This window comes from Thermomyces dupontii, assembly GCF_041956625.1.
Source record: "Thermomyces dupontii strain NRRL 2155 unplaced genomic scaffold VTN31scaffold_11, whole genome shotgun sequence".
NCBI classification, from domain to species: Eukaryota; Fungi; Ascomycota; class Eurotiomycetes; order Eurotiales; family Trichocomaceae; genus Thermomyces; species Thermomyces dupontii.
In genome coordinates, this window is record NW_027192317.1 from 237,528 (window position 1) to 264,236 (window position 26,709).

Below are 26,709 nucleotides of genomic sequence, written 5' to 3' on the forward strand. Positions count from 1 at the left end.
AGAAAAACCGCCGGCTGATGGCGATCGTTTTATGTCGCCTGATCTTCCAACCCAGTGTCACCGCTAGCGAAAGAACAACGGCGTCGGATGGTCGAATCAAGTGAGACCATACTACTTAAAGATGGCGTATAGGTAATATCCCGGTTATCGGGATATACAGGCACGATAGTAATATACCGTGCCGTTGGAATTTAAATGTCGGAGCGACATGAAGCGCGGCAGCAAATCCTCCTTTCTCGCGATCTCGAGCATAATAAGCTCGAGAAGAAAAGAACATAAAAAATTCCAGCAAGGCATGCAGATGCAAATCCCAAAAATCTGAGAAGGCCGGTCCGAGACGTCCGTGATGCTCGTCAGCGGTGAAATATTTCGGCGAGGAGTCGCGTAATAATAGTAGCCGGGGTCCGGGATTACATCTAAAGTTGTAAACCTGGACCTGGGCTGCTTGCTGCCACAAAAGCAAGGGATTGTAAAGGCCAGTAAGTTGCCCCTTTACCCCCTTGAACGAAGGGTAGGTATGTAGCCGCACGCAGAAGAGGCCAGCGAATGATGGTCCATTTTTTCCAAGTGGGTACTTCTTTTCTAATGTCTTCATCAAAGAGTTGCGCGACGCAGGATGGAAGGAGACTTCTGGGCGGGACACGGATAGTTGCCGTCAGGCATGGACAAAGTAAAATAGTCGCCGGTACCGTGTCGGTACTGGTGTCGTCACGACGGCATCTTCTCAAATGCCGTAGCTTTAGCAAAGCAGTATTAAAAGTACCGCTATGTGGGAAGCATAGCGGCGGAGGCCATTTCAGTGTTTTTTGCGGGGATGCTGGGAAGTGATTCTCAGATTAGCCAGCTGAGGAGTGTTCAAGCACGTTCGGTAACTACTCACGAGTACTAGTAACAGTACACGAGGAAGGGACCACGACCCAGGCAGGTTTGCTTGTGGTTGTCAGTACGTATTTAACTTAGAAGACGCTCTCTAAGGGAGATACCGGAGTTGACGTGGCCGCTCCCCTCGACAGTCGATCAAGGACGTATTCAAGTAAACTTTGACTCAGAAGAATTCTTGTCGAACTGAAACTCGGGAACCATTATTCGTCTTATGCGAATAACGGTCCCGGAAAAGTAAATAATAAAAATAAGTCATTTGAGGGTAAGTATGTTGGAGAAAGAAATCAGACCAAGGAGGAGAGAAGAAAGAGATACTATTTATACCCTTGCTGACTTATCCTGGCGGGTGGTAGTTGTGAAGTTAGGGCTCGGCTGTGTCACGGGATCGTGCCTCCTTGCCTTTTGCGGAACTGCGCGGGTCACTCAGCGGTGTCTGAGAATCCAGCTGGATTATTGATGGCACAGCGGAGTGTGCATGTCCCTAGAATGAACGGAGGTCCTTGCCTGTTTAACGTGCATGTGATTACCTGGCTCTTACCTATGAACAGAGAGCGAGATTGCTACCATCTTTGTTTTCTTTCTGGCCATTCCTTCACGCGCTACATCCCTAGGTAACTACCACCAAACGTACGGGAAAGACCTCAGTGTTGGTGAAAAATCGCAGGATGTAGCCTTTTTTCAAATCACTTCATTGCGAGCATCAGATCATCAGCAACCCGAACGTTGGCAAACTTTACATCGCCGATCCATTCCCATTTGAGTGGAATTAGCATTATAGCATGTACCGTACTAACTTGACCTCAGGCAACCACTTCCCAGCTAAGGTTGTGCCCTCACTGCCCTGAAACGACGGAGTGAAAGGGTCTTTGTCTCCAAAGGCCAGGGTTTAGTCGAGTCTGCGGATGTAAAATTTCCAGCAGCATGTCCAAATATGAATACGCTCAAGGCCCTCGCTGTCGGCTTGGGATGGGATTTCCTTGATTTGGCTCAACTCGCCTACGATCAACCTGGGACCCCATGTGTTGAACTCGAAGTTTGGGCCTTGTGATATTAAGTTAGGGTTTCGAGTCAGGGAAGCAGTGATGGGTCGGCCCAGAAGAGCTGATCGGCAGATGGAGGGACCTGCGAAGAGATTTGCAATCAATCCGGGCCAGTGCACCTTGACTTTGAGCCAAGTTGAATGCTTTGTGTTGAATCTCAGAGCTCAGAGAAATGCACCTCTGTACTAGGTTATGTGCTCCAAAAGGCAGCTGCCTCTGCTAATGATCTTGGCAGAGGTGTAGCAACGCCATCGGAGACCTAGGTTTTTGATTCTTGTCCACTTTGCGCATGCCTGGATACTGAGCGCTGTCCACAGAGCGACTGAAATGAAGTGAAAAGGTCCTGCTGGCTGTTGCAACCAGCTCTTGGGTACTGTTAGAAACTGTCCCAATACGTATAAACATAAGCTCCAAACATTAGGGTTGCTGAACATCTGACCAGTCAATTCAGTCTTCTTGGAATTTTAACGAAGTAGCATTCCACCATGGTGGAAACGTCTGCTCAGAAACAGACAGCCTCAACCACCGCCACCAATGCCCCAGCCAACGTTAGAGTGAACACCTCAGTGCAATATCCATCCATTGCGGTACATCAGAGCGCGTTGCCTACTGAGTCCCACAGTATGTGAATGACTCGTCTCGTGGCAATGACTGTACGTGATATGACGTGATCCCATAGTCATGCTCACGCATGCTTGACAGATCGTCGTACAGCACATCGCTGACCTCGTCGGTGCTTGAATACCGCCATGAGAACGGCCGTCAATACCACAAATTTCGCGATGAGTGTAGGAGTTGTTCTCTTCTTGCCTGGCCATACAAGGTCTGTAGACTGATCGATGGTATTTTCTAGCCTACTTGCACCCCAACGACGAATCTGAAAACGAACGCCTGGACATGTTGCACGAGCTTTTTCTCACGCTGTTGCACTGAAAACTCTTCCTAGCGCCGATCAAGAATCCGCAGCGGGTGATTGACCTAGCGACTGGGACAAGTATCTGGGTTATGGATTTCGGTAAGTTTTGGGTTTGGCTGACGCAGAAAGAACATATGCTGATTCAATATAGTGGACCAACACCCCCAGGCGGAGGTAGAAAATACTCCCTCGGCAGCAATACCTGGTGGACTGAATACTCTATTATTAGGTGATTGGTTGTGATCTGAGCCAGACCCAGCTGACAAAGTCATTCTGACCGATGAATTCATCGTGAAGTCGTTCGACTGACAGGCCTTGGCAGGGTTCCTCTCGAACGTAACATTCCTGGCGGACGACATCGAGCCGGAATGGGCAGATGAAAGTAACCCATTTTGACTTTATCCACGCGCGACTCCTGGGCCCTCTCGATCAGGGACTTTGGGAAACTGATCAGGCGGTGCTATCGGTAATACCATTTGGGACTTTTCCCTCTTTTTCTTTTCTTGACTTTGTCTGACGTGATACAGATCGGTCAAGCCCGGCGGCTGGGTTGAATTCCAGGGCTTGGACGGCTACCCTGATTCGGAAGACGGCAGTTACGACGCCACGGGGCTCCAGCGGTATTACAACGAAGTCTACGGCGCATTCGAAAAAGGCCGGGGTAGAGGTCTGTCCCGGGGCCCAAGCTGGAGCAATGGTTCAAGGACGCCGGTTTCATGAACATACATGTGCAAAAGTTTGTCGTTCCCTACGGCGTCTGGCCAAAGGAGGGTCCCCTCCCCATCTTGTTAGTTTTCCCATAATACAAGTGATCGATGATCCAACACTGACCTCCTCCGTACAGAAGAAAGTTGGCGCCTGGAATCAGGCCCAGGCCGAAACGCACGGCTACGAGGCCGCAGCCCTGGCCCCCCTGACGCGGCTCAAAAATTGGACCAAGGAGGAAGTCATTCTTCTGGCCAACCAGGCCCGCGCTCACGGCCGGAAGCGCAATATCCACATGATGTTCGACTTGTGAGTACCCTTGGCTCTCAAAAGGAACGTTGATATCGAATCTTTGACATGAATAATTTCAATGACACCCGCAGCTATGTCGTCTACGGCCAGCGTCCCGGGGTTTGACCAGACAATTTCTGGGATGGACGACATTACTACTCAGTATATCCATTATGTACTCGATTATTGTACCTACTTAGTGTACGCTCTACCATCAGATCACATACTATCCAGAAGTCACAACAATAATCACCGATTGCTGCTTCTATGCACGGAGTTTTTAAAAAACGCCCAGGACACCATATGCGATGCCCTCCTATGACTACGAGTTGGTAGAATCCTCACAGGTTTAAATCGAGGCATCAAGCTAACATCACTGTTTATGTGTGGTCTCGATGCAATGCCTCGATTGAACCCATGAGATCCAGTGAGCTTACCATAGGTGGATTTTTGACCTTCAATTGCATATATTTTGCCTTGGTGGTGCTTGTACAGTTGAAAGAACAATCAAAATAGAAAACATACAGTTCTGTACATGTGAACTAATAACACAAATAAACATGCATGCAAACATCACGCAGTCTCAATGCCAGGCTATCTCCATCGTAGTCCCCTTAATCCTTGTAGACTTATCATGGTCCTGACCCCCTCAGCTGTGTCAGACACGGTCTGACATTCACGTCTATGATTTCCTCGAAGAGTGACTCACCGAACGAGGACGGTGTCTCTCGCACGGACAGAGGAGGAGTTGAGTAATAATTTGACGATTGTCAGCGGGGGCCGTCGTAAAATATTCTGGTGTTTAACACCAACGAATATAGATGGTGACCCCCGCCGACAATCCACATGTTTCTAGGGCGTCATCTGTCCCCATCCAAATATTCAACACGGATTGTGGTGTGACATTCTAGGGCTGCAGGTCACGACGAGGAAAATAAAACTCCAAGCATGTTGCGCGAGTCTGAGAGGACTCAATCTTCTTCAACTTCAAGTCGTACCTCTCGAAATTCATGGACATCTGGTCCAAGCAGGTGCCATGCGCAGTGGTATCGCATAAGGACGAGTCCTAGAACGCCTCCGAAATGCCTGAAATATCCGGTGTGCCCAGAACACGGACGGTCGGGGGGCCCGAGCGAACTCTGGGATCATCGTCATCATCGTACGGATCCCGGACATGGGCCATGTCGGTACGGTAATAAACTGTACCGTTGGGAAGCTCTCGAAATGCTAGAGTGCCACGAAGCGCGGCAACATTCTGGAGCACGGCACCGATGGCGGTGCCGCGGTCTGTCGCGCGTAAAACACTCTCCGAGTGAGAAACTCCTGGAGAGGAGAACATAGAATGCTTCCGGCGGCCCACGCAGATGTCAATGACCCGAGAAGGGTTGACTCCGTGGGCCGCCGGTCACCATATAAGTCCGGCCCTGAAAAGGGCAAGGCGAGAAGTGCCACGTAATAGAGTTGTTGCCCGGGTCCAGAGTTTACAAGACTATGTTAAGTTGTATGTATTGTAAACCTTGACCCGGGCAGGTCACAGCCCAAGGTGCGAGGAACACCACGGACGGTTCGCCCAACGCGATAAGAGGGACGATAAGTCCCATTGGGACGGGACATAATAATAAAAAAAATGGGGCCTAGAATTGGACGCGCCATATCTGCGTTGTTGATGATATGGCAATGGAGAGCTTCGGATTTGAATAAACACGGCCGGTGGTGGGAGCCATGACCCTGGGGGTTTCGTTGCGGCACCAATAGGTGGCATCGTCTTCCACAAGCAAGAGCCTCTCAGGGTTATAAGATTCGGTGGCCATGGGCTATACTCGACTCCCTATCGGCATCGGGGAGGCTTCAAGAGACTGTAGGGGCTATCAATCGCCCTCTGAAAACTAATCCGTTGAGGGTATGTGACCGCAGAAGACAGACCAGCATACCACCGTCCACTCTTTCCTAGCACATAAGCCTTTCTAAGGCTTGCATGGCTGTTCTCACGGCACGAGTGACCAGGAAAGGGGCTCCTGAACAGAGCACGAATCGGTAACTGATTGCTAATTGCCCTGTTCAGTCCCAGCTCCACGCCAGGAGGGACTGACCTGCGGCGTCTGGCCGAGGCCGAATAAACGACGCCGCAGGTACTCGGCCCAGGCGTCGAAGTGATTGCTTGTGAGGGGCAATACACGGGGCCCGCAGTACGCGAAGCCGCGCTTGGACCTTTGTCAAATAACTTTTGCCAGACATGCATGAGGGTGTGTGGCCGCAGGCAGGCCAAGGCACGGCGCGCCATTCTTGGCCAGGCTTCCCCTTCCCACCCTTTTCTAAGAAAGGCGAGCACTATACGCAGCATGCGACGCAGGTGGGAAGGAGAAGCCCGAGCATAGCAGTATTAAGTGTACTGCTTTCGGGAAAGCATGACGGTCGAGGCTAACTCGGTGTCTGAGCCGAGGCCCTGGGAGTCGACATCAAAACGGTCAGCTGGGAAACATCAAGCATGCTAGGTAGGTAAGACTTACCAGTGCTCAGTAACAGCACTGGGCTGTCTCGGCGACTAGGAGGAATTTATTACCTCAGGGCCGGGATGATCTTTCCTTGTAGTGCTTAGTGACTGTCTAGAGGTTGGCTCCCATGGCTGGGGATCAAGCCTTGCTTAGCCCCTGGAGGTGGCCACGTGCAGTCAAGGACGTGGCCACAAGTGAGGCCCTTGTCGAACGCCTGGGGCCTGTATTGAGCCGACCTATGCGGTTCTAACGAGGGTATGAAAGTTGACTTGTCAACGATTGCGTACAAATCGGCGGTTGCCAAGTTGAATCTCGGGTACCGTTATTATGTATAACAGTACCCGAGAAAGTAAGTAATTAAAGATAAGTAAACTGAAGATAGAAGAAGAAATTAAGACAGGAGAAGAGGGAGAGAGGACCTACCGACCTATTTATACCCTGCTGGAGAATGGCAGTCGCGAACTTAGGGCTCGGCTGTGTCACGGGACTGTGCGGCTGTGACTCGGTGTTCGTTCTGCGCAACAGCGCACAGTGTTTCCAGGAGTGATTGAGAAGTACAGTCCGATTAACCTCTGAGATGAACGCCGAATCAAGGATACTGTAGTAGGCATCATATGTTAGATTGGTAGCAGGAACAGCTCATCAAAGGCGTGTGGTGAACTGGTATGTAGCTCGGTGAACACCGTAGTACTTCCGTACAACGCGGCGCAAAAGGTGATCAAATCGATAGCACGCAAGTGAACAGCAGCGTCTGAAATAGTACTATCACACGTTATGGCCGGTTCTTGCATCATAATCTGCTGAAAGGTCAAGTTCAGCAGTTTGACCTAGCTGGAAAACTGAAGGCATGCTACTGTTGATGATCATCTAAGATGAGATTGAATTGAAATCAGCGTAATAACCTAACCAGGGGAAAACAATAATAATAACCGATCGCTGCCTCTATTTGAAAACCCATGATATCAGACACGCTCAATCACACGCCAGAAAAACACACAGAAATGACGAAGAACCAGCACGTCAATAAAAATCGACACCAGAGCGGACTTCTCGGAGCTCCAACATGAATTCGTGATCAACTGACTTCATGTCCCGTTGATCGGGTCGTTGGGGGGCATGTCGCCGGGTGTCATATGCTGCATTGACCACATTGCAATGCATATATCATACAAATCCTCCTCCCAAGTCGTCAGCGATGACACAGTCACCCGCTGTCATGCCGTTATGTCTTTAGTTGAACAAGCTCGCGCCTCCGGTCTGGACGGCCTCGATTTCGGCCTCCGTCCAGGGCATCCGGCGGAAGCGCTCCGGCAGCTCATTGCGATCGAAATACTCGCCCGGCTTGGGGGTGACTGGGCCCAGCGCCGCACCGGGCGTCGCACCAATGGGACGGTAGGAGAGGGAGGACTGCCGGCCAGGGCTGTTCAGGGGCCCATGCTGCTGGGCTTTGGAGCGGTATGCGGCGAAGGAGTCAGGGAGAGTCGGCGTGGGCGACGCCGGGTGTGCTCGGGGGGTGTGATCAACCGAGGCTGTCCAGATGTCAGTCCAGAGTCCAGCTTGGAATGCGATTATGCAGGGAGGGATGCTGACCTGGGACAGTTCGCTTGCCCAGAAACTTGATGAGAGGGGTGCGCCCGGCGCTCCGAAGGACTGTGGTGGCTCGCATTGTGCAGGACTGTGGCGATTATGGAATGGGAGAAAGAGAAAAAAAAATCGATTTGATTTCAAAGCTTCGTGGGGAGTTGGCCGCGGGCAGTCCGGAGGAAACCGGAAGCCACTTTTTCTTTTTTTTTTCTTTTCCGGCGGAAGGGCGCGGAGTTTGACTCGGGCGAGGAAAGCGACTTTGATTAGGAGACAGAGAGTGAGATGGAAAGAATTAAAGGAAGAGAAGATGCAACGGACGCCAGGAGGAGGATAAATACTTTGGAGACGGCTTGAGGGGAACGTCTGATATCGGCGTGCCAACTTACCTGCGAGCAAAGCTTCCAGTTCAGAATGAGGGCTCGTCGGCTCGATTAGGAAACAGAGCTTCACCGGGAGCCGCGATCGGCCAACACGTGATTGGAGCAGCGCACCGAAGGGAGGAGCTGGATTGGGAATCTGCACCCCCAAAAGGGCAGGAGATCTCGGATTTGGTTAGGCAATTGGTTCGGGTGCTCGGCCGCAACTCGGACTTCGCTCCCCAAAACATGTGATGGACGACGTTTTGGGAGATTGAGTTTCGGGAAATTGGGGAAAGCAGCCTAAGAGGGAAACTTTGTTGATGAGCATCGGCCAATCAAATTGCAGTATCTTATCAAGCGGTTGGAATCGATCTGTGACGCACATCTTTTTGATAATGGAATCTGGTGCCTGGTGGCCTGATGGCTCCGGTCTTCTCCGGGAGGTTATCTGATCGCTCGACAACTGCCATTTGACTTCGGGAACTTCAAAGGCAGACTCTGAGAGAAGAACTCATGTAGGGCTCGTAACTGCCTATTATTGACTTGGACTCTTGGAGGGATGGTGGAATTGTGCTGTTGTTGGATCTGTTGATCAAGCCAGTTGGCGGAAACAATGAGCTCATAGAAAACTAGAAATCCCACAGCCATACCTACCAAAAAGAATAACCCATACCAACCACTCCCATCCAGCATGCACGAACTCCTCCTCTTCGCCTCCGTCCCCGCTTCCCACCACCATGACCTCCTGCAACAACTCGCTGGCTTCACGGCCATGCAGCCGCGCCGGCGGCTCGAGCGGCGCCTCGTCTTCAAGGCCCCGAGCCCCCGCAACCGCATCAACTCTCGCCTCGGCGGCGGCGGTAGCCAGGACCTGCAGCAGAGCGCCGAGGTGCAGCGGTTGAGCAAGATGCTCGCCAATGCCACGTACTACACGCAGCTAGTCGGGCTCGTCACGGAGGCGGACTTTGGCGCGACCTCCCCAGACGACTACGATGTGGACAGCCAGCTGTGGCGGATGGAGTGGAGGGATATCCCAGACGCCGGCACGCGCTCCGCCGTGACGTCCCGCGTCATGAGCACGGTTGCGCTGCCGCCGGGGGATATCTTGACGCCGATGAGGGCGTGGGGGTATAGGTATGCACGTCCTTGACTTGGGGTCATTACCAACGGATGGATGCTAAGAGGGGGGTGTGTGTGTGCGTGTGTGCGTGGATGTAGCTACGAGACCGAATACGTAGTCGAGGGCGATGTCTTCATCTACAACGACGTCGTGCTCTTTCTGCACCGCGTCCTCAACTTCCCCGACGGCGAGTCGTCGCTCCCCGCGCCGCGTCGATCCCTTCCATCGCTGCAGAATCTGACCCCGCTGGACAAGAGCGGTGCCTACATCCTCCAGGCGTCGGTGACGGTGCAGGACGGCTCCAATCCGGATCTCGTCAAGGAGGCCACGCAGCATTTATTCAACGTGAAAGAGCAGTTGAAAACAACGGTGAGACTGGAACAGGGAGATCGGCTGTCTCTGGATACTCGTGTGAAATAGTGCTTTTTCATGGCGTTGGTCGGAATGGTGATACCCAGATTTGTATTGTCAAATCGAGACATGGTAGCCTATTACGAGTCTTACTCCTACCATCCATTTGGATCATCGTAAAGGACTATCGAGAGTTCAAGATAATCCAGGCATTGCTGCCTGTTCATCCCTTGTCTACAAAAGCGTCCAACATGTGACTTCGTGATGCTCAATCCGACTCACGCGTCTCCCCGCAAGCTTCGCTCCCACGCGTCCCCCTCCCAAGCACACACCTCCAAATCCGAATGCGACCGGTGATACACCAACTCCGCGACGATATTTCTAATTCTCTCAATTGCAGAATAACCATCGGGGTGAGCGCAATGAAGAGATCCGCCTCGCCGGGGGTGTCCCCGCCTCCATTGAAGCGCAAAGTTGAGTCGACCACGACGAGTAAGTTCCCTGACACCCAACTCCTCCAAAAGTCAAAGCTGGTTGGTTCTGATTATGAAACCCCAGAGGCAGCAGTCGCTTCATTCTTCACCCCGGTATCGCAAAAGAAACCGGAAAAAATCACATGGCGGATCGTCAACAAGAGCCTCGTCGTGGGCAAGTACGACAATAAGAGCACCGCTACGTCGGAACAAACTACTACGCGGAGAGAAGAAGTGACAGGGAAGAAGAGGAAGATTGCAGCCTTTGACCTTGTACGCGAGGGCAGGATGGTGACCTCAAACTTTTTTGTAAGCCGGCGGCTGATTTGCAAATCTCGTTGGGAGGGGCAGGACTCTACACTCATCACGACCGCGTCCGGGAATCGATTTGCGCGGAACGCGCGAGATTGGAAATGGTGGCATGGCAGCGTGCCGGATCGTCTGCGGGAGTTGACTGACAAGGGGTATATTATATAGTATACCCTTTCCTTGCTTTCCATGTCTTCGCTTCCAAACTGACAAATATGGGATGGATAGGTACCAAGTCGTCGTCATCTCCAACCAGAAAAAAATCAGCCTCAAGAACGAGCTCAAAGGCGGCCAAAGCGAATCTAAAAGTCTCTCCAATTTCAAAGAAATGACCACCGCCGTCATGCGACAACTGGACATCCCGCTGAGCATCTATGCCGCGACGCAGTACGACGACTACCGCAAGCCGCGCACGGGCATGTGGAAGGAATTCCTGGATGATCATGACCTGGACATTGATGATCGCGTAGATCTGGAAGGGTCAGTATTTGTGGGGGATGCCGCAGGGAGGCCGGGGGATCACTCTTGCGTTGATCGGTAAAATGACAATACTTTGGGAAGTACATTGGCGATCTGCTAAGTACAGACCAGGGACTTTGCGGCCAATGTTGGCATTCCGTTCAAAACGCCAGAGGAGTTCTTCCTGAACGCGAGCCCGGAGCAGGTGATCCGGGAGTTTGACCCGGCAAAATTCATTCAAGAAGAACCTGATTCAGCGGGTAAACACAGACGATTCCCACACCCCTCGAGAGACTTATGCGCTGATGATGAACTTAGCGGTGCCGACATTCTCAAAGCTCCATCCCCAGGAACTCGTCCTCTTCTGTGGCAGCCCCGGCGCCGGTAAATCGACCTTTTACTGGCGATACCTACAACCGCAGGGATACAAACGCATCAATCAAGACATTCTCAAATCGGTGCGCCCCTCTCTACCCCGGGCCTAGACATACAGACAGACAATAACTGACGGAAGCCGCCAACAGCGCGCGAATTGCATCAAAGCCGCCAGAGAGCACCTACAGAAAGGCTCATCAGTCGCAATCGGTAAGACCCCGACCGTCCCTCCCCCCCCCCCCCCCCCCCCTTTCCCGAACTCCCTTTCTCTCTCTCACAACGAGGACTAAAACAAGGAGAAAGATAACACAAACCCATCCCTCGACGTCCGCAAAGAATGGACCGACCTCGCCCGCTCATTCAAAATCCCCGCGCGATGCGTGCACTTCACCGCGCCGGCGGCATTATGTCGCCATAACGATGCCGTCCGTGCAGCGAATCCTTGCCTGGTACGGATAACCCTAATCGACTAATCCCAAGCTGAGGTCACTAATAAAAGTACTGGACTGGGTAGAATCCCGAACATCGCCCCCCACTGCCCGGGATGGCGTTCGCCGATTTCCAGCGGCGATATCAGGAACCGAAACTCGAGGAAGGCTTTGAGGATATCACGCGGGTGGATTTTGTGTTTCGGGGGACGGAGGAGGAAAAGGCGATATGGAAGAAGTTTTGGATCTAGCCAAGGCTGGACCTTGCTGTGTATGATTAGGTACTTGAAGGACAGTGAATCTTGAATGCCGAAGATTCACGGGAATTGAAGCATCAGCCCGCCAAGTACCAATATATTCCCACGCTCATGGGCGGATATGTATAAACAAGCTCGTCACCGGAGCTGCTATTTCTCAATATCACACACCATATCATGCCTCGAGATGTATGTAAAAGGAGCGTATCAATATGTGCAGTCATAAGGAGCGTCCCATCCCATCCGATCAATAAACGAACGTGTGGTATCATGCATGAATCATCGCAGTCATGAACCCCATAAACCCCATACAATATGCAGATAAAAAACACACATCCCCCACCGAACAAGATGGATGCGAAAAGAAGAAAAAAAAAAAAAAACTAATTTATACAGCCATTCATGACTCATCATGCTCGGCTGGAGACAGTCCCCAGCAGAGACCGCCCTCCCATCAGATCCTGGAGAAACCTGAAGAAGGTGCGCTTCTTGTTCGGCCGATCCGCTGTCCCCGGCGACTCGCCACCGTTGCCGGTGCCCCCGCGCGGCGGCGGGGCAACCGACATCGGCCCCACGATCTCCTCGTCACCAAGCTCCGGGAACTTGGCGTTGTCATGCAGCCGCGGCAGCTTGACCCCCTCGTCGCGGTGGATGTGCGACGTGGTGAGGCCCAGCACAGCGTCAATCTTGCCGCTGTTGGCAACGAGGGTCTCGTAGTGCTCCTTCCACTGGCGCTCGATGGAGGCCCATTTCTCCTGCGTGAGCTGGTAGATCGTCGATGTCACGCCGTAGTGCTCACTCGTGCGCACCAGGTGCTTGGCATAGTTGCAGCGCGCCTGATCCCAAGCGCGCTGAAACTTGCGAAACGCGACGGCATCGCACGACTCGGGGAGATAGGGCTCCGGTTGGATGGTGAAGTTGGCATGGCCTAGCTTGGCGGCCCACTCGTCGCTGTCATCCGAGAGCATCAGCGGCGGCGCACCCTCTCCGGCTATTGTCCGCACGGTGTTTGCCCGTGCCCGGTTCATGGACGCGATTGAGGGCTTCGTGGACAGCGGCGGCGACTGTGGCGCTGACCCCCGCGGACTCGTTGGCGATGGAGATTGGAGACACGCGGCCTCCTCACTCACATCCACAACGGAGGGCGATTGCAACGGTGATGCCACCTCCTCTTGAATGGCCTCGGACTGTTGTTCGAGCAGAGTGGGCGGAAGCAGCGGCGTGCTGACATGACGTTCGGAGCTTTCCTGACCGAGGCTGTTGGCCTTCTCGATATCTTGACTGTCAAGACTTGGCCGAGGAATATCGCGGGACATTCGGCGCGGAGATGCTGGGGTGGACGACAGGATGCCGGAGCCGGCCAAGGCCGAGGTGGTCGAGTTGGTACGAGAACAGAGGACGTTACCTAATGTTTCGTCTCCGGCATTGTCATCTGAGGGACCTCTTGTCCTCCAGCGCGCCGCAACGCGCGTTCCGATACGGGAAAGTCCTCTTAATGAATTGGACTTTCGCCTTTTTGTCGACCCTTTTTGGTCCCACGGTTGATCACTGAGATCGTACTCGTGGGAGTCCATAGTGGACGAGTAAGTTTCGTCGTAGAATTGGGACGGATTGTCGAAATGCTCTGAGGGCTTGTCAGATCCAGCCTGGTGTGCGCGCAAAATGAAGGGAAACCTACTGAAATATTGATCCTCCATCTCTGCCTCCTTTACCTCCTCCAGCTGAGTGCCCGCCGACCCTGAGCGCTCTCTCTCTATGGAATTCACCATGCCCGAGTACGAGCCCAGCGATGACATTGAATTGGAAAATCTGCTGTGTGTCCTTGACGAAAACACAGACGCGACGGGCGACGCAGGGGCCGTCGACTGTGCTGACGCGGGCGACATGGGGGGTTGTAGGTCGTAGGGACCACCGTGTTGATCGGCGTCGGCGCTGTTCGAAGGCTTTTGGTCGTGAAGCTGGAACAGGCTTTGCATGATGGCACGCGAGTTGTCCGGGTGAAGCGATGAAAGAACGAATAGAGGGCGTTTGATTCTGGATATCACAAGGCGGTGTCGATCATGACTGTCAGTCGGCCGATGTGTCGAATCTATAGAGTTACTGGAGGGGTCCGGCAAGAAAGCCCAGAGAATGCACGCGGATGGGCGGTGTGCGATCCGGAGCCAACCAAGTGCGGGAAACGACACGGTTGAAGAGACGCAACTATCGCAAACCACGCGTGTTGGGGAGGACAGACGATCGCCCTCAGCACACAGCAACCAGGAACAGCGGCACACTTGGACTCCGAATTCACAGGGTGACAGGGATGTTCAGTCGAGGATTGCACGTCGTGATGCCCGATTGCAGACTTGGCTGGCTGACACCGAGAGCGAACGTCAAGATGGACTGGGGCTGCTTGGATTGAGTCCACGCGATTCGATCGGGAATCTGCAGAGAGAAAGCTCGGACGGGGAAGTTGAGGCACACAGGGCGATGGGAGCGACTAGGGGCGGCAGGGAAGCGAAGGATCTGCTGTTCTGGCAGAATTATTTTTGTTTTTTTTTTTTTTTTTTGTGATGTGAGGTTTTCTGATTTTTGGAAGATTTTCTCTCTACCCCGACGTCCAGGCCTGAAGCATCGAGAACAAAAAATAACCTAAAAAAAAGCCCTGTGGCGCTTTTCCCAATTAGGTTAACGGGGCTGGCCATGACGAAGCCGAAGGTGCCTGCCTGCCATGCTGTGCTTTCCCTGGTTGACGACTTTCCAGACCGATGCATCCAGAACGGCAAGAGCGGTGGATGGGCCAATCAGCGGCTGGCACGCATCCCGGAAGACCGGGTAGCGCTTTCCATTGTTCCTCACCCATCGGTTGGTTCCGTTGTCCAACCAGCCACTGGGATTGGGCGCGGGCTTGGCGCTTGCTTATGAAAGCTGCTTACATCATCCCAGCTTATGGGATTGCTCGGGGGATTACCGTACTCAGTGGAGTACGGAGTACTCACATCCAAGGCGCAGGGCCGAGAGAGAAGTTTTTCAAAGAAATGGCCCCAAAGGGCCAAAACCCGCAGGCTGTGCGGCGTTTGTACTTACGTTTTCTTTCTTTCTTTTCCTTGATTGAGTTAAGGTTACCGCCTGAATTGACATGGGCGGCTCGATTGTGTGGGATCCGTCGAGGCGGTCTGGACCGCCACTCCGATAAGTTACAACAGCGAGGATCTAGCGCTGCAAGTTGGCGTCACCATTTCTTCCTAGCCGGGGGATTTAGGATAATTCTTCGAAAGCAAAAGATTCACATACATAGACTGGCTCAGTTGATTGTCCTCTGCGGTCCTAGTAGTTCTATTAGTTGGTGCGTGCGTGCCATTGAATTATTGCAGCCACCTGAACTTCGGTCAAGGGTTCATGTACTCTTACAGTACTACTCATGCAAAGTACTGTACTTGTGCTCTGAGCGAGGCAGCCGAAAGCGAAAACCCAGTCATTCTGCAGGCTCTGATTTTCGCCGTGTACCCCGTGCTCCGTACTGGACATGTACACAGTCCGATCCACGTGATTCGCTGTCCCAGGCTCCCAGCCCTCGACCACGTGGTTCGATGCCGTAGGCCACAAACCCTACTTCCAGCCACTGATGAAACAGCTTGGGCAGACGATGCGGTCGATCAGATCGATCTCTTTGTCGCTTGCCTCGCTTGAGTCGCTTCGCAAAGAAATCAGCAGTTGGTTGAAAGCATGAAGCATGGCCGCAAGTACAGTAGTGCAAGCAGACCAACCCCAACAAAGCCCTAACCCTGGCACGAGCATTCGGTGAACCGGGGGGTTTTCCCGCTTGTTTCTCTTTCTTCTTCTTCGCTTTTTCCGTAAACCTATCCAGTGTACATACAGGGAGGATTTCTTTCTGAAATCAGGATTTCTTTGTCAGCAGCTTTTCTGGCGCGGAACGTCATGCAGTTTCGGCCCCGACTCAACGCTTGCCATTCCTCGGTTTGTTCTGCGATCGGATATTCAACGGTCGTCATGGGGAGAAAGATCTTATGACTCTGAAACATCGCCGTCTCCATGACCTGATCCTTTGACGGTTCTAAACATAGTACGACGGACAGCTTGTCACGAGAACTTATCGGAGTCTTCAACAGAGGGTTGGCTGCGGCGTCTGGATGAGTCATCATCGGCGCTTTCCCGTACTAACCGTAAACAGCCAGTAAATAATACATGTATTCTAAGCCTATTATGCTAATATGATTTCCGTTTTCAGAGTTCACACTTCAATGCTCTCCAGGGGTACTCTCGGCTAGGCCACTCAACATGATCTCCCGACATCCAAGAAACAGTACGGAGTACTCATAGTTATTCAGAAGATGATTGTCTGCGAGAATACATGAACTACTATCTACGGTCAGGAATCTCCCTTTCACAACTACAACGCTTGCCAATCTACGAGTAGCTTACGACCGAGTACGCACACCGCGAGAACAGAACACAGCGCTGCCGGCTATGTTGTAGGACCAAAGACAGGCCTTGATCTGTGATATCTGCAGCAGCGTACATGCATGCATTCCGTCCGCAGTCCGACGGTGAGAGAGGAGTCGATCTTCATCTTCTAATGGCCAGATTCAACCTCTCAATTTCCCAAGTCTCATTTGCTACTGGTCAAGAGCTTAGCTTGAAAGCGCGGAAGCAAAGGCCGAGTCAAAGGGAAAGGAGTCGTCAGTCGTCACGCTGATGGATGTCCTCCAGCGATCGATCAAAGTAATTATCTAGTTTCCAAGAGAAAATGAGGTTGGGCATTTTTTTTTTTTCTTTTTTGGGCTCTAGAAGCGGTAAATCCTTTAGAATCCTTCCCATCCTTAAGAGAATGCCCGATTCTGCGCGGGAGGGCAGGATACTCCAGAGGATGGATTGATTTCGTGGAGGGGGTCGTCATACATACGTAGAGCGGTGGGAGATGGGTGCAACACACCAGGCTGTGGGTGGTCGGGGGGTTCTGTGAGATGTTTCATTTCGCGCCTTGAGCGTCCTCGTTACCGTCGTCGGTGAGAGGGAAACCATCACTAGTCCTGACGTTGGAGGGAGGTTGGCTGCAGTCGAGGACTCAATGTCATTTATGTCATAAAATGTTTACATTCATGGTCAGGGGAATCGCAATTGTCGCCAGTCTATCCCATCCAAGCCAACGTACGCACACATGCAGTCAAACGAAGCAGGTTAACCGACACTAAGACGATAGGTATCATTACATACACTCGTTCCAAACCATTCCCTTTGTAGTACGCCTCTGATCAACTAAATCGGCACATGCTTGACCAGCCATCCTTGCGGTGACCGATGCTTTTGAGAATAGAGAAGAAAGCCAGACCACCAATCAAGTCAGCTTCTGCTTGATGAAGAATGTGCGCAGGTGCGATAGTTGCCAGGCGCATGTTATAGACAGGACGACGATCTGGATCAGCGTCCAACGGACAACCCGCGAGTTGGTCGCTTCAGACTGATCGCGAAACTCGGCCTCCCGTTCCTGCAATTCTTAGCCAACGGAAGCTCTTAGAAAGTCAACACTACAACACTTACACGCTGGTAAATTTGCTCCCGACGAATATCCTCCATCCGATTGTTGAGATCCCGCACGCGCTGTACTATGCTCGCCATCTTCTCCGAATCCTCGCTCTCGATCTTGCTGGATGCGCCAATGGCGATGTCCAGAGTCAGCTTCACGGGAGCGTCGGAGGCCCCCTTGGTGTTCCCCGGGAGGGGCGTGTAGCAGAATCGATGCTGGCCGGCATCCGCAGCGGTGAACGTGAAACGACCATTCCGCTTGGTGCGCTGGTTGACAACCCGGTGGTCGTTGTCAAACGTTTCCTCGACGGTGATGAGGACTTGGCCCGTGGGATCCTCAATCCAGGTGTTCGTTGGCAGATCGAGAGATTCCACTTTGTAGCTCCCTAATTCAGGTCTGAGGATTGGAATTTTTAATGGGAAAGTTGAGTTCCACGTACCGACAACCAAGGTGTCCTTTGGCAGATCCTCAAAGAAGCACTTCTTTTGCTTCTCCTGCAAGTACAGGTGCAGGGCCTGGGTCTGCGCAATGAGCAAGCTGGCAAGGACGAAAATCGACAGCCATGACAGGCCGAATCCTGAGGGCGCCATGACTGTAGCTGTATAATCCCTTGTTTGTTGTTGTTGTTCAGTGTGTAGTTCAAGAGTCGATAACGGTCAACTTGGCCTGTAAAGTCTTGGCGCGGTTGATCCTTCTCTGGCAAAAGACGGTTCATCAACGCCACTGGATTAACAAGTTGCCCAAAACCAAGATAGATGCGGTTTCATCTAGTGATCGTATTCTAAATACTTTTTTTTTTTTCTTACATCGTCTAATCCCGGGCGCGATCATCATGGCCGCCGCAGATGTCCGCGACATGCTGGACTTGCCCGCCGACGGGCAGCCCCGGCCTCACAAGAAGCAAAAAGTCATCGAAAAGAGGCCCGGTAAGTCGACGCGCGTCGGAATCATCCTGGCATTGCTGACTCGGCAATCAGAGGGTATTACTCGTGAACTCTACGCGTTGCTCGGAGAACGCGCGCCCCCGATCTCCCTGAGTGAAACCAAGTATAAGGGTCGTCCGAAATGGAGCAAGGCCAAGATTAGGCCATGGTATGTAGACCTCGCAGCGATTACAGCGAGAGAAATACTGACGGGCGACCGGTAGGCGGATGACCGAGTTCACGAACGAGGCCCGCAGCGATGGACTCGTCCTACGCCACTGGAAGAGAGTCACCGAGCCCGTGGATCGACGTCCGCCACCCGACGACACAGCGATGGAGATCGACGGGAAGCCGGAAGAGGAGATCGTCAAACAATCCGAACCGTATCCGTTTGCCAAGTACAACATCAAGGCGCAAGTACCAAGGAGATATACCGACGAGGAGTACAACCGGCATCTGAAGAGCGATGACTGGACACGGGAGGAAACTGATTACTTGATGGACCTGGTGGAAGAGTATGATTTGAGATGGGTGGTGATTGCAGATCGCTACGACTACAAGCCCCAACAGACATCGGAAAACGGCCAAGGCGAGGCAACGGCACTGGTACCGGCGAAGCAGTACCGGACGATGGAGCAGCTCAAAGCGCGATATTACACCGTGGCAGCAACCATGCTCGCACTCGAGCACCCACCTTCCGAAATGTCTGAAGCGGAGTTTGAGTTGCACGAGAAGATGATGAAGTTCGACCCCGTGCGCGAGAGCTACCGAAAGGAGCTCGCCGCGGCGCAGCTCAACCGCACGGCCGAGGAGGTGCGCGAGGAGGGCATTCTGCTGGAGGAACTCAAGAGGATCGTCAGCCATGAGCAGAGCCTCACTGCCGAGCGCAAGGAGCTGTACGCGCGGCTCGACATCCCCTACCACGTGGGGAACACGACCATGTACCAGTCCAGCCAGGGGCTATCGCAGCTTCTTCAGTCCTTGCTCCAGGCAGACAAGAGCAAGAAGCGACGCTCGATCCTGGGCGCGGATGCCGCAGCGAGCCCCGCGGGCGCGACACCATCCCACAACGGACCCGGCGGCGGAAGAGAAACCCCGCCTGCATCCACCGCCACCAAGAAGGGAGCCGCTGCCGCGCAGCAGCAACAACAGCAACAGCAACAACCCGCCGTCAAACAACTCACCCCCGCAGAAGAGGCGCGCTACGGCGTCCAGCGGCACGAGCGCCTCACCGCCGGCGTGCAGTTCCGCGGCGACCGCGCGCAGAAACTCACGCAGGCGAAATCCAACATCCAGACGCAGAAGCTCGCCGCCGCGCTCACGGAGCTGGGCATCCCGCCGCGGCTCGTCATGCCCACAGAGCGGGTCTGCCGCGAGTTTGAGAAGCTCGTCCAGCAGGTCCACCTGTTGCTGGACGCGCGCAAGCTCAACGATAAACTGCAGAATGAGATTCGGGTTCTGGAGTCGGCGCGCGCGGAGCGAATGCGTAAGGAGCGTGAGGCTGCGGCGGCTGCCAATAATGTCAACAACGACAATAATAACAATAGCAGTGCTGGTGGGGGCGATTCCGGTGAAGGGCGGACAAATCCAGTCGTCAAGGTGGAGATTGATAACTCTGCAATGCAGCGTGAGTCGTCAGATAAGCAACAGCAACAACGACAACAAGAAGAACAGCAGCAGCAAGGCCAACAATCTCAAACGGACAAGGCTGCTGGTGCTGCCGGGTGATAATCGAACGGGCAACTTGTATGATAGTACGTCGGTTTGTATGATTAGAATGTCGAATAATGGAGCGGTTGCTCCCGATACTTTCATTTTCGCAGGATCTAAGCTATTTCATGGCTAGTCGTACAGTGCAATGCATTGAAAGGTATGCTCTTCTTTTTTTTTTTTTTTCCCCTTCGATGTCGCTGATAATCTTCGACCGTTGTCAGGGTCCTGCCTGATCAACGGTAATAAACATGAAAGAAGGGGATTCCGAAGTCAATCAAGCCCCGTCACTGTGCGGCCGCCGCAGCCGTCTACGGAACCGTACCACGACCTGTCCTTCGAAGCCCCATGAACCGCCACTTCCCATGCTGGTAGCCCTGACGGTTGTTTTGAGCAGGAACAGCCACCCCTCCATTGTCATTCGCCGAGTTGATACTAGCTGGCCACTCCGGCGTCGCCTTGGTGCAAAAGTCCCGCGCAATGATGCCGTCCTCGAAACTCGCCGAGGCGTTACGTTCCTCGCGGGTGCACGCGGGGAAGCGCGACCACAGGGACATGGGTGTTGCTGGGCGGTTGTGACTGTGATGATCCGGTTCCTTGTTCTCGCTCACTCGGCCTGCGGATGGAGATCCCGTTCTCGAGGACGACGTACCGAGGGCGTCCTGGTTCTCATCATCGGCCTTGTCGGACTCCGGAGCACCGTTTTCGTCGTCGTTGTCGACGAACGAGTATCCGTATCCCAGACGCCGGCCTTCAGACATCCATCCCACGCTCACTCGTCGTAGTTCCGTGGGTGTCTGCGACTTCTGCGCGAGCATGGCGGGCCCCGTGGCTTCCAGGCCGAACATTTCGGTGAACTTGCTCTTGTGCGCGTTGGTGTCCTTGCGCAAAGTCCGGCGGCTGTGATCCTTCTTGACATCGCCGTGTTTCCACCGGAGGTATGCCGTCTCAAGTGAGAACCGGTGGCTGCGTGGTGATGATGTTTTCGGCCCTCTCCGCTTGGAAACCACCAACGGGGATGGTGGCGCGCTGGCGTGGGTAATTTCCCTGGCAGGAGGGTGTGCAATGGTGGCTGTATCCGACAGACCCGTGCTCACGACGGATCCTTCCATACCGTCTTTAACCATAGTCTCCTTCACCATGCTGGTGGTTGATTGACCTTGATCCGACAGACTCGGAGTAGAAATGCAGTGGGCGTCGCTGTCGTAGCCCTGCTCACTGACGAGGTCTGGCGTGCGGACTGCTTTATCGCGCGCCAATGCTGACGGCCGTCTGTGACTGAAAGACCGGCGCACGCGGCTCGACAGTCCGTCCCAGGCGGCCGTCCGGTGTTTGCGAGTGATCATCTTCCGGAAGAGAGAGGTTTCTTTCCCGCCAGGGCAGGGGATCTCTGCCGTTGATCCGGCTATTCCAGCCATTGCCGCATCTGGGTCCGACGACTTGTGCGGTGACAGACCCTCGGGCTCCTGTTTGAGCGGCCTCTCCAAGTGAAGAAGGTCCGGGTTGTCGAGGGGAATGGCCGCCTTGGGAGGAAAATGGCCTCTAAATACAGTCATATTGAATGAATTCTAGCAAAAACAAGGCCACAGGGTGGACAAGAGAATGTGTGAGATTCACCCATAGCTGCACCAAGTCGTGCCTTCCACCCCCCGTTCCCGCTGCTCCAACCTCGACATGCTGCGTCTAGTCTGACTGCGGGGTGTGCATGTGCTCGAAGAGCAGTAGTAGTACAGCAATTCTATATTCAACATGCTAGAAAATTCATATACTGCACAAGAACACCATCTCACCCGCTCCGCAAGCTGTCATACCTGGCCAGCCCTATGCCCTGCCCTCGTCTCGGATTCCGGTACTGTACCTTCCTTTCTCGGTAGTCAGCTCTCGGGCAGTTTACGTGATTACTCATCATTCCAAGCTCAGCAACTGCCAGTTTTGGTCAGATCGCATCGCTTTGTTCGAGGCCCGATGATGACCAATAAGGTTAGGCAGAGCAGTGTTGCATCACAGAGATGTTCGCTCGAGCCAATCACAGGGAGGAGCGATTTCGGCCTCAAGAAGATCTCCGGAGCTCGCATCCATTTGGCAAATCAGATTGCCTGATCCATCGTCCATCTTGCCGATCCGATCCATCTTGGGAGTTGCTTGGCCGATCTGGGCATTGCGTTTCTTGCCAATCTGGGTGCAATTGTGGCCTCAGGCAGAGCTGCCCCTCCATCTCCTTCATCGCGCCATCTGTCAAAACGCAGACCGCCCTCGCCGCATTAAACACTTAAGTCGCCGAATCCTCCCCCGGACTTTTTTTCTCTTCTCTTTTGCTTCTTCTCTTTCAACCCTTCCTGACGCAATTGATCCATCCTCCTCCTGGTGAGGACACAATTGTGTTGTTTGTTTTACTGTGCATACTTTCACCATATCCTTCCAGACCACACTCCCTCACAATGGTCAAATCGTAAGTCATCGGCCGGTTTTTTCTTCCCTCAATGCCCCCAACTTACGCTCGTCCAGATCAGTCCTGGGCTTTCCACGCATTGGAAAGCTCCGTGACCTCAAGAAGGCCACCGAGGCCTACTGGTCCGGCACCCTCTCCCGGGAGGATCTCCTCAAGGAGGGCAAGAGACTCCGTCTCGAGCACTGGCAAATCCAGAAGAATGCCGGTGTCGACATTATTCCCAGCAATGACTTTGCATTCTATGATCAGGTTCTGGATCACATCCAGCTCTTCGGGGTACGTCTCGTGTTATTCTCCGACACTTCACATTAAAGGTCGACTGACGTAAACAGGCTGTCCCAGAGCGGTATAGGAAGTACAACTTGCACCCGATTGACGAGTACTTTGCCATGGGCCGGGGTCTGCAGAAGCCCGCCCAGGATGGCCAGCCTGCCATTGACGTCCCCAGTTTGGTAAGTACACCATGACCCCCCGCCTGGAACATCATTGCTAATGTGCAATTGTAGGAAATGGTCAAATGGTTCGACTCCAACTACCACTATGTGAAACCCACCTTGCAAGACAACCAGGTCTTCAAGCTGGCCGCGGAGCCCAAGCCCGTGGTCGAGTTCCTGGAAGCCAAGGAGGCGGGCATCATCACCCGCCCCGTGATCATTGGTCCCGTGTCCTTCCTGCACCTGGGCAAGGCCGACCGTGGCCAGACCAAGGCTCCCATTGACCACCTCGAGGCTCTCCTGCCTCTGTACGTGGAGCTTCTGACCAAGCTCAAGGAGGCCGGTGCCGAGGACGTCCAGATCGATGAGCCCGTCCTCGTCTTCGACCTGCCCGAGGAGACTAAGGCGGCCTTCAAGCCCGCCTACGAGAAGCTGGGCTCGCTCAGCGACAAGGCGCCCCGCCTGCTGCTGGCCACCTACTTTGGTGACATTGTTCACAACATTGACGTGCTGCCGGCTCTGCACTCTCTGCATGGCATTCACATTGATCTGGTCCGCAACCCGGAGCAAGCCGACACCATCATCTCGGCTCTCGGCCCGAACCAGGTTCTGTCCGCTGGTGTCGTTGACGGCCGGAACATCTGGAAGACCAACTTCAAGGCTGCCATCGAGAAGGTCCAGAACGCCATCCAGAAGCTGGGCAAGGACCGTGTCATTGTGGCCACCTCCAGCTCGCTTCTGCACACCCCCCACACCCTCGAGAGCGAGAAGAACCTGGACCCGGAGGTGCGCGACTGGTTCAGCTTTGCGGTTGAAAAGACCAAGGAAGTTGCCATCATTGCCAAGGCCGTGACTGAGGGCCCCGACTCGGTCCGCGCGGAGCTCGAGGCCAACGCCAAGTCGATCGAGAGCCGACGGTCGTCGAAGCGGACCAACGACCCCAAGGTCAAGGCTCGCCAGGAGGCGGTCACTGAAGACATGCACAACCGCAAGTCGCCGTTCCCTGAGCGGTTGGCTGCTCAGGCCAAGTCCCTGAATCTGCCCTTGTTCCCGACGACGACGATCGGATCGTTCCCTCAGACCAAGGACATCCGTATCCAGCGCAACAAGTTCACCAAGGGCGAGATCACCGCCGAGCAGTACGAGAAGTTCATCGAGCAGGAAATTGAGAAGGTTGTCCGCATCCAGGAGGAACTCGACCTCGACGTGCTGGTTCACGGCGAGCCGGAGCGGAACGACATGGTGCAGTACTTTGGCGAGAAGCTTACCGGCTTTGTGTTCACGACCCACGCGTGGGTGCAGAGCTATGGGTCGCGCTGCGTGCGGCCGCCGATCATTGTCGGCGATATCTCCCGCCCTGGTCCGATGACGGTCAAGGAGTCCAAGTACGCGGCGTCGATCACCAAGCGCCCGATGAAGGGCATGCTGACGGGCCCGATCACCTGCCTGCGGTGGTCGTTCCCGCGGGACGACGTGCACCAGTCGGTGCAGGCGCAGCAGCTGGCTCTGGCACTGCGTGACGAGGTGCTTGACCTGGAGGCCGCGGGCATCAACGTCATCCAGGTGGATGAGCCGGCACTGCGTGAGGGTCTGCCGCTGCGCGCGGGCAAGGAGCGTGACGACTACCTGCAGTGGGCCGTGAAGTCGTTCCGGCTGGCGACGGCCGGTGTGCAGGACGGCACGCAGATCCACTCGCACTTCTGCTACTCGGAGTTCCAGGACTTCTTCCACGCCATCGCCGCGCTGGACGCGGACGTGCTCAGCATTGAGAACAGCAAGTCGGACGCGAAGCTGCTCAAGGTGTTTGTGGATGAGGCGTATCCGCGCCACATTGGCCCTGGTGTGTACGACATCCACTCGCCGCGTGTGCCGAGCGAGCAGGAGATCCGGGACCGGATTCAGGAGATGCTGCAGTACCTGCGTCCGGAGCAGCTCTGGATCGACCCTGACTGCGGTCTCAAGACTCGTCAGTGGCCGGAGACCAAGGCGTCGCTGACCAACATGGTCAATGCGGCCAAGTACTTCCGGGAGCAGTACTCCAAGAAATAAGAAGCATCTGTCGTCTATCTCTCTAAAGCAACGACAAGCTCAACGCGTCGTTGCGTGCAGCAGTGATGAGTTACGATGATGATGATACCACTAAAAAGTGTTTCAACAATTGGCACGGCATGGGTTTCAACAAGGTTGGGTGTATAGAGGAGATGCGCGGGTTCAACATCGGCGTTGTTTGTGGATATCATGTCTAATAGATTCAGTTTCGAAATACTATCCTTAGATATGGAATACATTGTGTAATTTTATAGAAACGACACCCCTGGAATGACGGCCGATCTTCCCGTGACGGCCTTTTCGCCAAAGCGATTCACATACCATCTGCGCCCTCTCTTCGCCTGCGGCACCATTGCCGTCACCTCATTCACGAGGAACGCCAGTGCCGGCAGTGGGAAGGGAACCGCAAGCCTCCTCGCCAGAGCAGCAAAGGGGACCAACCACGGCGGAAGCGGCAACGGCAACGGCAACGACACCACATTATTACCCTTCCTGCCCGGGAGAACGGCCGTCCCAACAAGCACATACCCAAACCACTCCAGCCACTCAAAGAGATAATGCGGATAGAGCACGAACCGAAAGAGGCCTTTGGCCGGGGGCATCACGTAAACATTATCAAAAGGATTCTTCCCTTTTTTCTCCTTCCTCCTCCTCCCTTCGTCATCTTTTTCTCGCTGCTGCTGCTGTCTTCTCAATGCCTCCTCCCTTCTCAGCCTCCATAGTGTTCTCTCCCCACGAATATTCCCCATCATCCCAATCGCAAACAACGGCAGGCCGATATACGGAAGTATCCACCCCAAACCTTTCCCCTCCTCCCCCGAGCCAGTATAGGAGGAGGAGAAGGAGTCGTCTCCCCGGTAGTAATAATCCACCCCCAGAATCCACCCCGCTAGACACGTCGAATTCAACCAGTTAAACGCCGCCGCCGACGCAACGATCATGATCCCCGTGGGGGCGATACTCGGCGCCACGAACAGCGGGTTCACCACCGCGCGGTTGATGTAATGGATCATGTAGAGAGATGCCGCGACGAGGTTCCAGGGTGATAGGTTCCCGACATGAGGCCAAAGGAGATAGGCAAGGTTGATTGGGCCAACGATCTCCATGACACACCAGGCGACTCGCCCGGGCAGGTTGAAGGGGGAGTTGCGCTGGGCGGTTTTACCGGCGGGGTGGTAGTCGGTGAGCCATTCGGTTACAGTGACCTGGTTTGTGGTTTTTTTTTTTTTTGGCTTCTTTCAGCTTGGGGGGTCCCAGTAGAGTAGTTTTAGGTAGTTGTATGGGATGGGGGAAAAGCTTACGATTGGGAACCATTGGAAGATGCTCATGGCCCAAGAGTATACGCCCGGGGTGGGCGGGAAGAGGGATGGGAGGGCGCTCATGGTCAATGACTCCCCGTTCGACTGCTGTTCACATCTGGGAGAGGAGAGAGGATAAAGGTTGCACGGGTTGGCGTCCAGCTCCAAGTATTTAACAGTGAGTTCTTTGTCTGCTTTAGGGTTCACGCTAGGCGACGACGTCACTTCCCGTGCTGGGTTAACTCGATTAGGTAGGAGTCAAGTTACTACGCTAGTCA

At 53.9% G+C, this 26,709-nt stretch overlaps 13 protein-coding genes across 13 annotated transcripts; 6 read left to right on the forward strand and 7 right to left on the reverse strand.

The window, feature by feature from the left end:
• Positions 1–115: 115 nt before the first annotated feature.
• VTN31DRAFT_2160 (uncharacterized protein) lies at positions 116–595 on the reverse strand (the record flags this gene model as incomplete). Its single annotated transcript, XM_069402298.1, has 1 exon — positions 116–595. The coding sequence occupies one exon, from the start codon at positions 593–595 to the stop codon at positions 116–118; it is 480 nt and encodes a 159-aa protein (XP_069257256.1).
• Positions 596–2,407: 1,812 nt separating this feature from the next.
• On the forward strand, positions 2,408–5,134 carry VTN31DRAFT_2161 (uncharacterized protein; the record flags this gene model as incomplete). Its single annotated transcript, XM_069402299.1, has 9 exons — positions 2,408–2,543; positions 2,869–2,937; positions 2,990–3,012; positions 3,068–3,105; positions 3,366–3,505; positions 3,576–3,625; positions 3,683–3,852; positions 4,943–5,021; positions 5,066–5,134. 9 exons carry the CDS (start codon positions 2,408–2,410, stop codon positions 5,132–5,134), a joined length of 774 nt encoding a protein of 257 aa, XP_069257257.1.
• A 528-nt stretch (positions 5,135–5,662) lies between these two features.
• Positions 5,663–6,175, reverse strand: VTN31DRAFT_2162 (uncharacterized protein; the record flags this gene model as incomplete). Its single annotated transcript, XM_069402300.1, has 1 exon — positions 5,663–6,175. One exon carries the CDS (start codon positions 6,173–6,175, stop codon positions 5,663–5,665), a length of 513 nt encoding a protein of 170 aa, XP_069257258.1.
• A 1,381-nt stretch (positions 6,176–7,556) lies between these two features.
• VTN31DRAFT_2163 (uncharacterized protein) lies at positions 7,557–7,992 on the reverse strand (the record flags this gene model as incomplete). Its single annotated transcript, XM_069402301.1, has 2 exons — positions 7,557–7,855; positions 7,917–7,992. The coding sequence occupies 2 exons, from the start codon at positions 7,990–7,992 to the stop codon at positions 7,557–7,559; spliced, it is 375 nt and encodes a 124-aa protein (XP_069257259.1).
• Positions 7,993–8,960: 968 nt separating this feature from the next.
• On the forward strand, positions 8,961–9,809 carry VTN31DRAFT_2164 (uncharacterized protein; the record flags this gene model as incomplete). Its single annotated transcript, XM_069402302.1, has 2 exons — positions 8,961–9,403; positions 9,488–9,809. 2 exons carry the CDS (start codon positions 8,961–8,963, stop codon positions 9,807–9,809), a joined length of 765 nt encoding a protein of 254 aa, XP_069257260.1.
• Positions 9,810–10,162: 353 nt separating this feature from the next.
• Positions 10,163–12,035, forward strand: VTN31DRAFT_2165 (uncharacterized protein; the record flags this gene model as incomplete). The annotated part of the gene is made up of 9 exons (XM_069402303.1): positions 10,163–10,232; positions 10,299–10,486; positions 10,565–10,677; positions 10,751–11,059; positions 11,114–11,241; positions 11,300–11,439; positions 11,506–11,566; positions 11,660–11,805; positions 11,871–12,035. 9 exons carry the CDS (start codon positions 10,163–10,165, stop codon positions 12,033–12,035), a joined length of 1,320 nt encoding a protein of 439 aa, XP_069257261.1.
• A 416-nt stretch (positions 12,036–12,451) lies between these two features.
• On the reverse strand, positions 12,452–14,017 carry VTN31DRAFT_2166 (uncharacterized protein; the record flags this gene model as incomplete). The annotated part of the gene is made up of 2 exons (XM_069402304.1): positions 12,452–13,665; positions 13,720–14,017. The coding sequence occupies 2 exons, from the start codon at positions 14,015–14,017 to the stop codon at positions 12,452–12,454; spliced, it is 1,512 nt and encodes a 503-aa protein (XP_069257262.1).
• A 774-nt stretch (positions 14,018–14,791) lies between these two features.
• VTN31DRAFT_2167 (uncharacterized protein) lies at positions 14,792–15,622 on the forward strand (the record flags this gene model as incomplete). Its single annotated transcript, XM_069402305.1, has 1 exon — positions 14,792–15,622. The coding sequence occupies one exon, from the start codon at positions 14,792–14,794 to the stop codon at positions 15,620–15,622; it is 831 nt and encodes a 276-aa protein (XP_069257263.1).
• Positions 15,623–17,379: 1,757 nt separating this feature from the next.
• Positions 17,380–18,158, reverse strand: VTN31DRAFT_2168 (uncharacterized protein; the record flags this gene model as incomplete). Its single annotated transcript, XM_069402306.1, has 3 exons — positions 17,380–17,529; positions 17,583–17,953; positions 18,008–18,158. 3 exons carry the CDS (start codon positions 18,156–18,158, stop codon positions 17,380–17,382), a joined length of 672 nt encoding a protein of 223 aa, XP_069257264.1.
• Positions 18,159–18,400: 242 nt separating this feature from the next.
• On the forward strand, positions 18,401–20,219 carry VTN31DRAFT_2169 (uncharacterized protein; the record flags this gene model as incomplete). Its single annotated transcript, XM_069402307.1, has 3 exons — positions 18,401–18,494; positions 18,546–18,660; positions 18,716–20,219. The coding sequence occupies 3 exons, from the start codon at positions 18,401–18,403 to the stop codon at positions 20,217–20,219; spliced, it is 1,713 nt and encodes a 570-aa protein (XP_069257265.1).
• A 293-nt stretch (positions 20,220–20,512) lies between these two features.
• Positions 20,513–21,757, reverse strand: VTN31DRAFT_2170 (uncharacterized protein; the record flags this gene model as incomplete). Its single annotated transcript, XM_069402309.1, has 1 exon — positions 20,513–21,757. The coding sequence occupies one exon, from the start codon at positions 21,755–21,757 to the stop codon at positions 20,513–20,515; it is 1,245 nt and encodes a 414-aa protein (XP_069257266.1).
• Positions 21,758–22,639: 882 nt separating this feature from the next.
• On the forward strand, positions 22,640–25,133 carry VTN31DRAFT_2171 (uncharacterized protein; the record flags this gene model as incomplete). The annotated part of the gene is made up of 4 exons (XM_069402310.1): positions 22,640–22,650; positions 22,707–22,926; positions 22,983–23,102; positions 23,157–25,133. 4 exons carry the CDS (start codon positions 22,640–22,642, stop codon positions 25,131–25,133), a joined length of 2,328 nt encoding a protein of 775 aa, XP_069257267.1.
• Positions 25,134–25,381: 248 nt separating this feature from the next.
• VTN31DRAFT_2172 (uncharacterized protein) lies at positions 25,382–26,515 on the reverse strand (the record flags this gene model as incomplete). The annotated part of the gene is made up of 2 exons (XM_069402311.1): positions 25,382–26,338; positions 26,435–26,515. The coding sequence occupies 2 exons, from the start codon at positions 26,513–26,515 to the stop codon at positions 25,382–25,384; spliced, it is 1,038 nt and encodes a 345-aa protein (XP_069257268.1).
• Positions 26,516–26,709: the final 194 nt, after the last annotated feature.